General features: G+C 36.7%; 1 protein-coding gene across 3 annotated transcripts; it reads left to right on the top strand.

The window, feature by feature from the left end:
• The first annotated feature begins 1,532 nt into the window (after positions 1 to 1,532).
• On the top strand, positions 1,533 to 9,303 carry LOC129273615 (TLC domain-containing protein fld-1-like). Of its 3 annotated transcripts, none has more exons than XM_064113305.1 (5): positions 1,533 to 1,701; positions 4,745 to 4,978; positions 5,903 to 5,982; positions 6,995 to 7,077; positions 7,986 to 9,297. In XM_064113305.1, exons 2-5 carry the CDS (start codon positions 4,974 to 4,976, stop codon positions 8,406 to 8,408), a joined length of 591 nt encoding a protein of 196 aa, XP_063969375.1. In that variant the 5' UTR covers positions 1,533 to 1,701; positions 4,745 to 4,973; the 3' UTR covers positions 8,409 to 9,297. The 3 variants fall into 3 exon arrangements, with proteins under 3 accessions (XP_063969375.1, XP_063969371.1, XP_054766658.2); XM_064113301.1 differs by having other exon boundaries at positions 1,575 to 1,701; positions 4,745 to 5,028; positions 5,924 to 5,982; XM_054910683.2 differs by having other exon boundaries at positions 1,580 to 1,701; positions 4,745 to 5,028; positions 7,986 to 9,303.
• Positions 9,304 to 10,347: the final 1,044 nt, after the last annotated feature.

Raw genomic sequence — 10,347 nt, 5'->3', positions numbered from 1 at the left:
TCTAAAATTAGCCATTTATGGCAGTTTTATGGAGAGCAAGGGATGGTGGAGATAGAAGATAAAAGAAGGGAGTGTGTGTTAGAGAGGGAGACAGAGAGAGAGAGAGGGGAGGGGTGCACGGATCAGACCATGTTTCTTCGAAGCGGGGTATGGGCAGTTCCCCAGGTGGATTAATAGTTGTACAGGTGTTGGTTATAATTAATTAAATTTGCACTGGCAAGAGTTGTTCTTACAGAAAATCTGCACAAAACAAACTATAACCCTAAACGGTTACACTTCGTAATTCCGAAGGTTCTTTATTCCGAAGGTTCGTAATTCCGAAACACGTAAATTGCCTATACCTCGATGTTCGTTAATCCGAAAACGTAAAAGGGTTCGTTAATCCGAACATTTGTGGGCGTTATTCCGAAGGTTCGTTAGTCCGAAAACGAAATAAGGTTCGTTCGTTGTTCCGAAGGTTCGTTAGTCCGAAAACGAAATAAGGTTCGTTAATCATTTCGTTTTCGGACTAACAAACCTTCAAAATTACGAACCTTTGGAAATACAAACCTTCGGAATAACGAACCTTCGGAATATCCGAACTTTCGGAATAACGAAGCTTCGGAATTACGAATGTATGCGACCCTGAACCAAAACCTCTTAACTCTATACAATGTATATCTTCTGGGAAATTAAACAAGCAAATTATTTAAAAAAATGAAAGCAAGTGCCATGGCCAGTACTAAATCCAAAACTTGGAATTAATAAAGCTTTTACTACCGGTACTGAGGCGTCACATCTAAAAAAAAATCAACTTTAGCACACATACCTCTGCCAAATAGATTTTTTATATGACAAAGGGGATAACCATTGATCATAATTATGAACAATAACTGAATCGTGTTTGTTAGTGTAAAACGTCCCGCTGGTCAGGGTGAGCATTGTGCGTGCCTCTATATAGGGACCCGTTTCACTAAGAGATACAGCTATTGTAACTTTGCCCATTATGACAACTATCATGATAACATGGCTCAAAAGTTAGTGGACCCCACCAGAAAAAGTACATTTTTAAAATGTTCAAGTTTTAGATATTTAATTGTGAAGTCAGGTGAATTTATTTCTCTGGGCTCTCCGAAAATTGCACAACTGTATATGCATCTCATGTATGAATTAAAGCAAAGATTTCTGGACAACTTCCGATTGGAGACCAAATATCAACTGCATTCTGTAAGGACAGAATACAATGTAAAATTGTTATATCTTCAACCATGAAAGAAAAATTAAAAAAAAAAGAGTCGACTTAGGGTGCTTTTCGAAACCCCATGGTCGTGCCTGGTATCCACTCGTCAATTGAATTAAGTGCCCCCGCCCCCCGGGCTTTTTAGTCATAGAACCATAATTTTACAATAGTAATTTCATATTGACCGAGGACAATATCACATTCATTGTATGACCTGTGGTTTAGTTTGCAGACGGGGATCAATGGGGAGAAAATAATAAGAGACATAGTTTTGCAAGCGTGAAAAGGTTTATTGTTTGGTCTAAGCTAAGGCGGGGCTAGGACGTGCAGTAAAAGACTTTGATGCCCAGTGCATACAGCACACTAGGGAACTTGGACAGAGACGGATCGTGATAATCATAATCGCCTCAAGTTCATTGCTGCAGTATCTGCTGTTCCCCAGTTGTTATAGGATCACGGTTCTACGTTCGTCCAAGGCCAAGGTGAGTCGCGTTTTACATGTAGCTGGGCTGTTTGTATACGCATACATTCGTAATTTCGAAGGTCCGGATATTCCGAAGGTTCGTTATTCCGAAGGTTCGTAATTCCGAAGGTTTGTTAGTCCGAAAACAAAATGAGGTTCGTAATTCCGAAGGTTCGTTAGTCCGAAAACGAAATGATTAACGAACCTTATTTCGTTTTCGGACTAACGAACCTTCGGAACAACGAACCTTATTTCATTTTTGGATTAACGAACCTTCGGAACATCGAACCTTATTTCGTTTTCGGATTATCGGACCTTCGGAATAACGCCACAAATGTTCGGATTAACGAACCCTTTTACGTTTTCGGATTAACGAACATCGAGGTATAGGCAATTTACGTGTTTCGGAATTACGAACCTTCGGAATAAAGAACCTTCGGAATTACGAAGTGTAACCGTTTGTATACGGCACTTGACTTGGAAAAAAATAAAAATATGATAGGCCTATATTTAGACTCTTCTTTATAATGCATAATAATTACCATGGACCTATTTATAATAGGTCCATGTTATTACTTTGGTTATCAGTGAAATGTTTCCCCGATGTGCTCCGGGACTCTACGTTTATGCGTGGTACTTCCAGAGAGAGTTAATTTGAGTTGGGTCTTTAATAAACCACTCCTCGAGGACTAAAAATACGAGATTTCATTATAATGGGGCACATGCGTACTTTGATCACCAACGATCGACCACACCCTCTTTTCTCATTACCGATAAGTACATAGCGCAACTATGTACTCAGAGTAGAGTAGAACTTGGGCTACCCCCCCAAAAAAAAAAATAATAATAATAATAATAAAATAAATAAATAAATTAAATAAAATATTTATTATTACGCAATAAAGTGCACTTTATAAGTAAGTAAAATTGCGGACCAGCTTATTATTGTTAAACTGAAGAAATATGACCATACATTATATTTCAAACCGACAATAGACAGCTAGAATCCAATATTTAAAATTTTCTACCTTTTCGTGCATGAAAAAGTATTACCCTCCATTCGTGAATAAATACCCCCCCCCCCCCCGAAACTATAACTTTCGGTGGTATATTCAGGAATTATATATGCCGCGACCGTATGTTGGACAACTACAGCCGTAGTAAGTTTCGGTGCAATGGAAAAGGTTACGAACTTGACTGGGTCATATTTTTCTTCTCAAATGACATCGGCCAACGAGCGCACGAAGAGGTCAGAATGCCTCACGATTGACTATCCTGAATCTACACTTGAGTTTACTTTACAGTCTAGCCTAGATTTAATGGGATAAATTATTGCAAGTTTTGTTCTATAGGATTTGCAAAAAATATATATTACCATCATTAAACATCTTAAAATGTGTATGTGATTGTAATATACTACGATAGATTCATTAAAGGTCAAGTCCACTCCAGGAAATGCTGACTTGAATAAATAGAGAAAAATCAAACTAGCTTAGTGCTGTAAATTTCATCAAAATCGGATGTAAAATAAGAAAGTTATGACATTTTAAAGTTTCGCTTATATTCACAAAACAGTGATATGCACAACTTGGTGACTCAGTCGATGATGTCCATCACTCACTATTTCTTTTGTTTTTTATTGTTTGAATTCTACAATATTTCATTTTTTATAGATTTGACAATAAGAACCAACTTGACTGAACTATATAGAATTAAACAATGCTAATTCCACATGTTCAGGTAGGAACTAATTGTTGTATCACTTGACAATGAGGAGAAAATTATAATATTTCATGTTTCATATAATGAAATACAAAAGAAATAGTGAGTGGATGACGTCATCAGTTTTCTTATTTGCATACCAACCAGGATGTGCATAACTGTTTTGTGAAATTAAGCGAAACTTTAAAATGTCATAACTTTCTTATTTTACATCCGATTTTGATGAAATTTTCAGTGTTATGCTTGTTGGAGTTTTCTCTTTTTATTCAAATCAACTTTTTGTTGGAGTGGACTTGTCCTTTAATAACTGGCCTATATTTGTAGATTAATTGGAAGCGATTTGTAGATTGTGGAAGCGCCGTGGTGTAGCGGTTCTGACTCTCGCCTTGTAATCAGAGGGTCGTTTGTTCGAATCCCACCATGGTCTAGCGTCCTTTGGCAAGGCGTCAATCCACACTTTGCCATTCTCACCCAGGTGCTAATTGGGTACCGGTATATAGGAAACAACCGTCATTGTGGTTGGTTTAGCAAGTTTGCGCCTAACAGGCTACTTGAAATGCTATGAATCCAGTGACCGGGTAATAATAATTGTGAAGCGCTTTGAACAGTCGTAGATTGATAAAGGGCTATATAAATGCCAATTATTATTATTATTATTATTAATCTCAATGATCGAGAACTAATTCTGAAAAAATGAAACGCATTTCGGTATAATAATGGCTCTTATATAATAGATATGCTGTGAGCCTTTCTACTTGAACTTCTCATGAGTAATCAATGTGGGATATCCTTTCAAAAATGGCGGCGCGCCACAGGGGGCGACCCCCCCCCCCCCTTTGATAAGGTAGTGAGAAAAAAGACGGGGAAGGAAAAAACTGAAGGGGAGAAAGGGAAAGAAATAAAAGTATAGATCTGAGAGGTATTAAAGTAGTGATGTCGTATGATAATATCTATATGAACTTTGCCCCCGCCCCCTATCAAAACATCCTGGCAATAGCAATATGACTCAGTATATAAGAATGAGAGCTCCTTTATTATAAAATAAGAAGAAATCAAAACATTTAAAAATTCGATGCGTGAATGATCGCCTCTCTCATAATTATTCCACGTACTTTTATGCCCAAACTACAAATATGAACCATTTGATTATCATAGTCTTGCATATTAAACGAAGCCGAAGCTGAGGGCAATTCTTAATATTTCTGAATTTGTTCTTACCATGAATCGTATTATTTGGTCATTGTGACTATAGAATGACCCAAATATTAGTAGCACCCTGTACCTTTCCTCCAGTCATATTTGACTAATTTGTCTGAACCTTGTGTTAATCTTTTCTCAAGATATTGGGAGATGAGCCTTTAACGTCATCCTGAGTGAGTCTATATTACGACGTCATCATTCTTTCACGACGAAGTGCTAAACATCGTGATATCACCACGATGTCGTCTGCTACGGTTTTAGCCATTTCCACAAGTTCGGCGCTGGGATTTTTCCTTCTAAACGCCCTGCTCAGGTTGTCGCCCCCACCAATGCGTCACGTGGTCGTATCGAAGCGGCATAAATGGAGAAATGAAGTAGGGTCGTTGGTTCATTCAGTTATTGTCGGTCTAGGATCGCTATATTGGTAAATAAATTTATCACCTGAAGCCCGTAACCATGGTAACACGAAGGTTAACAGCAATCAACGTAAAATAATATCTTTACGATTGATTGAATTGACAAGAAAAATAATGTACAATCAATCATAAAAATCAAGTGTACGCCGAAACGATCAATCGCTAACATTTGTGTTGTGGGCTTAGGACAAAATATAGGCTAATCATTTTATATTCACATCGTCTGCCAGCGGTGGTCAAATTTGACTCGAAATGGAACCATGGGGTGTCACCTGTATTCCGAGTTGGAATGACTCACTTTGACTCGGAACGCAATTGACTCCGAGGCCATTCTGAGTCACATTTGGCGCTGCAAAAATAATACTGTATCTTTATTGCTTATTGTCGCAGTCACATTTCCCCTACGGCGGCCGTACGGCGAGTCGAAAACAACCGTTTTAACATTTTTTGTACTAGCTACATATAAGTGGTTTCTATAAAAATGAATAAAACGGCTGTTTTCGACTCGCTGTACAGCCGCCTTAGAGAAAATGTGACTGCAGCATTAATAAGTTTGTAGTTTTACCAGATTATTGTAGCATTGTTTGAAGATTGTTTACCCCATGACCTACAACACTAGAATGATGATGTATTTTTGTTGTTGGAAATGAAAATAAAATACATGATATAAACTGAAAATGCATGGATTTATAGAGCTCGTGAGAGTAATCAGTTACCATCATAGAATATAAATCGTCGCAGTAAAATAATGTATCCACATCATCTTTCACAACACTATTTTTTTATTTGTTGTTTAATCAAATTTAAATCTTACATTATTGAAAACCAAGACATCGACAATGTCATAATATTTCACTCTTTAATTCTTCTTTTTCAATAAAGTTTAACGTTATCACTCTTGAGTGAGGAGAATGACAACTCTTATTTCGCAGATATAGAAATATTTGGCGCCTTATCAGTAGGTAAGTGGCAAAATGTATATTGTTAACTCTTATCCACTCGTCTTCTTTCACGTCATACCTTCCAAAAAGAGATTATAACTTTTGAGTGTAAAAAAAATAAAATTTGCCTATTGCTATACCTTAATGCATAACGCATAACAGTTGTACCTTTTCATTAAGTGTTTTTTTTTCTCTCTTAATTTTACACATTACTGGCAGCAGCTACACTGTAAAAAATATTGGGTAAAATTTTAACCAACACGAGGTTGATTATGACTGTGTCCAACCAATATGGGACAGTATTTTACCCAATACGGGAAGCATATTGTCCAGTTAGGTTAAAAAATAAGCTGGTAATTACTTAAGAATTTTCATCACACTGGATTAAGAAATGCCCCATTACCCTCATGGAGCATTTTTACTCATTATTTTTAGAGTGTATAGTTTCGCAACAATCAAAGATGATGAATGTATCGAAGTATTCAATAATCTTAGGTCTGCTAAGCTTTTCTAATATTCTCTCTCTTCCATTTTGTTCAAATCAACTTCGTAATTAGGGTGGATTGCCATTTAATTGTAAAATTATTGAGCTCCTTTTTTTCTCTTTCTCCTTAATATGTTTCTCTTCCTCCTCCTTCTTCTTCTCCTCCTCCTTATCTTCTTGTTCTTGTTGTTGTTTTTGTTCTTCTTCTATTCTTCTCTTCTTCTTTTTTTTTCTTCTTCTTCTTCCTCAAAGTTTTTCGAGGGCCCCTTTAATAGTTGTCAGAAAATGATTGCCCCTCCTGACAAGTTTTTCCAGAAAAGGAAAAATGGCTTTTTTGCCAGTTTTTCAATGTGTTAAGTGTCAATGGCATAAATTTGTTTGCCAGTCATAATGACAAATCTTTCATGTAACAGGTCCTCCCTTCCCTCTTATGCACACATCCCCCGCCTAACAAAACCTCCTCTCCTTACCCCTCCCCCTTCTACGTCCCTCACCCACTCACTTTTTCATTATTATTGTTTTTTTAAATATAATTCTATATAATTTCAGGTTACACAATCTATGATACAGTAGATCTGTTGCAGAACGAATCGATATGGAAAGTTCTTGGTCTTTTTATTCATCACATAGCTGTAAGTCTAGCTCCACCCCTGGCTATGAGAGAAACATATTTAAAGGAGATGTTCAACTTTGTTTTATTTTAGAACGAAGACGATTAAAACCCTTGAAAGGAGAACATTATGATCTTCTTTAATTTTGATGTCATGTAGCTCTCCACGTTGTCTTGTAGGCATGATTATGAATCGCATAATATAGGCACTTTTCAAGTTCAGTTTCACTCTGTTCTACAGTCATGGGAAACGAGAAAGGTCAAATCTGCTTATATTGTTTCATTATCTTTTCCGTTTATTCCATTTGCTTTTAAAGAGAAATTCCAGTAGTTGCAGTAAACACTGATTTCATGAGAAAGTCTGTAAAACCAGTATATCATCGAAGAACAACATTTTAATCATAGTGCTAAATTAGCTGACAAAAGTGAACCTGAACTAAAATTGAGTCGCAATTGGCTATCATACTTCATTTCAAACAAAACTTCAAACCCGAGACCAAAATACGGGCAAGAGTGTGCAATTTCATAAAAACATTGCAGAACAAAGACCAAAAAATCTCACATTCAAGGGTGAATTCCGTATTGGATTTTAGCCCTATAAAGAAATACACTTTCATTGTTTTTTTTTTGTCTTGTTTCCTTGATTTTGTACTTCAATCACGCAATAATTATTGTAAATATTGTGATTTTCTTGAAATTTTCAATTTCGATTTTCAATGAAAACAGAATTATAAAAAAAAATTGTCATGAAAAGGCGGAAATATGCGATAAGCAATGCAAGTTATTTCGGTAGAAATATAGTTTTATCTGCGTGAGCAATGACAGTTTTATTATCATTATTATACAAACATCCAAAGCCATTCAGTGGAGGATATTTATAATGACCCAACGAGTTCTTAATTGCTTTTCATCTCAATTATTCCTCGACAGGTTTGCGGATGTTTTATCTTATGCTATCAAACGGGACGATTCTATCATCTTTGTATATTTGCCATGATGGTCGATTGCTCTAGCATTTTTCTGCATCTCCGCATGCTCCTCATCATGCATGGTTTCGATAAGGACCATCCCATCCGAACCATCAACACATTCACCAACGTCGTATCTTTCGCTGTCTTCCGTCTCGTAATCATCGTCTACATCCTCGTCAACGTCCTATTCGAACCGGATCTCCCCGGCATCGTTAGGTTCGCGTCACTTCTGTTAATCTCTAGCCTACTCGTTATTAATCTAGTACTCTTCAAACGACTCATTGTTAGCGATTTAACTTCAAAGAAAACACAATTGCCGTCGTCAAAGTCAGCGTCACCATCGTCGTGTAATAACAACGTAGACATTTTGGATACATCGTGAAAGGAAATAGTGATTTCGATTTATTTTTAAGGTGCGTCGCAACTTCTGCGACTCTTTTAGTTGGTAACAACACTAATATGTCATGCGATTCACTGACCTGCACTAAATTTTCTTCATAAATTAAGAAAAGTAGAATAAAAGGTAAGCATATTAATAGGATAACTGAAGCTTAATCTGCGATCATCCAAATCAAGTCTTTTTTCATATTCCAATTTGGGGCGATCGAGTCTTTGCCGGAATTCACTACCACAGTCAAGAGCTGAAGAACTCAGACTCTGCAAGATCCAACCTATAAAATTGGATTTTGTTCACTTGCAGGTACTAGGTTTGAAGACCCTCATTAGTAATGTGCCTTTTCTTATATTTCTCTTTACTTTTTTGTCTTGCTCTCTTCTAAGCGCTTTGAGTATTTAATCAAATTGGAAAAGACGCTATATAAATCCTATGTATTATTATGTATTCATTACTATTATAATTGATATTTGTCTATAAGCAGTGTAGGACTGTTATTTTTACATTTGGTTTCTTTAATAGTTATTTATAGTTCAAGCTTTGGTATTTAGTTCAGCTTTGTTTTCTTTCTTCATGCTTCTGTTGTCATCCATTTATATTTTACTTTCAACCTGCTTCTCCTGTCATTCCTTTCCTATTCAGATGTGTTCATTCATTACATTCTCACATCTGATTCTTTTGTTCAACATTCTTATTATGTAATCATCCCTATCTCTTATTGGTTATTTTTATGAATTAGACTTTTCCACTTTCAGTTGGCTTCTCCATTCTCTTTATTTTCATTGGTTGATTTGGTGTAATTTAAATATATATTAATTTTGTAATGCAATTATGAGTTTTACTGAGGCAAGGAAGCCCAGCAAATAAAGCAGTGCACTACCTGACTCCATCGAGTGAGTTCAATTTGTTCCCGTGTCTTCATAGTTAAGTTCCATCTTCTCCTCTCCGTTTGCTTCTGTTAGATGTGTATGATTGAGCTTGTGTTATTAAACATTTATTTCCCCCTTAAGACTTGTATTATTTTCAACCCCACAGCAGTAATAAGTAACATAAGAAAGTAAAATGTTTGACATAGAATATTTGGAATTCCGACTGCCTCCATGGGTCATCAATGCTCTCACCTTCTCTGCTTGCAGTGGCGTAACAGGCGGGGGGGGGGGCAGGGGGGGGCAAGTTGCCCCCCCTGGCGGATTTCACCGGGAAAATAAAATAAAAAACGGGAAAAAAAGAAAAGGGAGGGAGAAAGAAAGGGGAAGAAAAGGGGAAAAGGAAAGGGAAAAGGAAAGGGAAAAGGAAAGGGAACAGGAAAGGGAAAAGTGAAAAGAAAATATATTTTTAATGGAAAAGGAAGGAAAGCGGGAAAATGAACGAAAGAAGATTTGAGAAAGAACAAATCTTTCCGAAATAGGCCTAAGTAATGCAATAGCATGATGGGAAATAAATTAAAAGATGACAAAGAGGCAAACAATAACGGGAAATGAAGGTGGAATGTAATTAGTCAAAAGCTAAATTGGAAAAAAAAAAGCAAAGGGACAAGAAAAAAAAACACTTAATAACATGACCGGGCTGCCGAGGATAGAAAATAAAGAGCGGGAAGAAAGATGGACTGCATACAACATTGTGCTATATAAGCTTGCTAAATTCAGTATGCAAATAAGCTACCGGGGCTTTGCCCCAGACCCCACGCCGTAGGGGCTCTTCATCTATACCCTTCAAATGGCTCTATAACGCCCCCCTGTAGGGACCCTTCCTACATTAAGCGTTACGTTCAATCACTGGCGTACAGGCGGGGGGGGGGGTCTTCGTTCCACACCCAAGAGGAAATAAAAGAAATTATAGGAGACAACGTATAATGAAATGAATGGAAACAATGAAATGTGTTATTTGCTGAATATAATGGATATCTATCACATAATTAAAATTTAAT

Source organism: Lytechinus pictus, chromosome 2 (assembly GCF_037042905.1).
Source record: "Lytechinus pictus isolate F3 Inbred chromosome 2, Lp3.0, whole genome shotgun sequence".
Taxonomy (NCBI): domain Eukaryota; kingdom Metazoa; phylum Echinodermata; class Echinoidea; order Temnopleuroida; family Toxopneustidae; genus Lytechinus; species Lytechinus pictus.
This window is presented reverse-complemented; position numbering and strand designations above follow the sequence as displayed.

Bases quoted from the DNA above. Each gene is read 5' to 3' on its own strand.
- LOC129273615 (XM_054910683.2), top strand. From the start codon at position 4,844: ATGTCGTCTGCTACGGTTTTAGCCATTTCCACAAGTTCGGCGCTGGGA. The intron at 5,029-5,902 runs GTAAATAAATTT...TTTTCAATAAAG, and splicing joins GGTCTAGGATCGCTATATTG to TTTAACGTTATCACTCTTGA. The intron at 7,078-7,985 runs GTAAGTCTAGCT...ATTCCTCGACAG, and splicing joins TTTTTATTCATCACATAGCT to GTTTGCGGATGTTTTATCTT.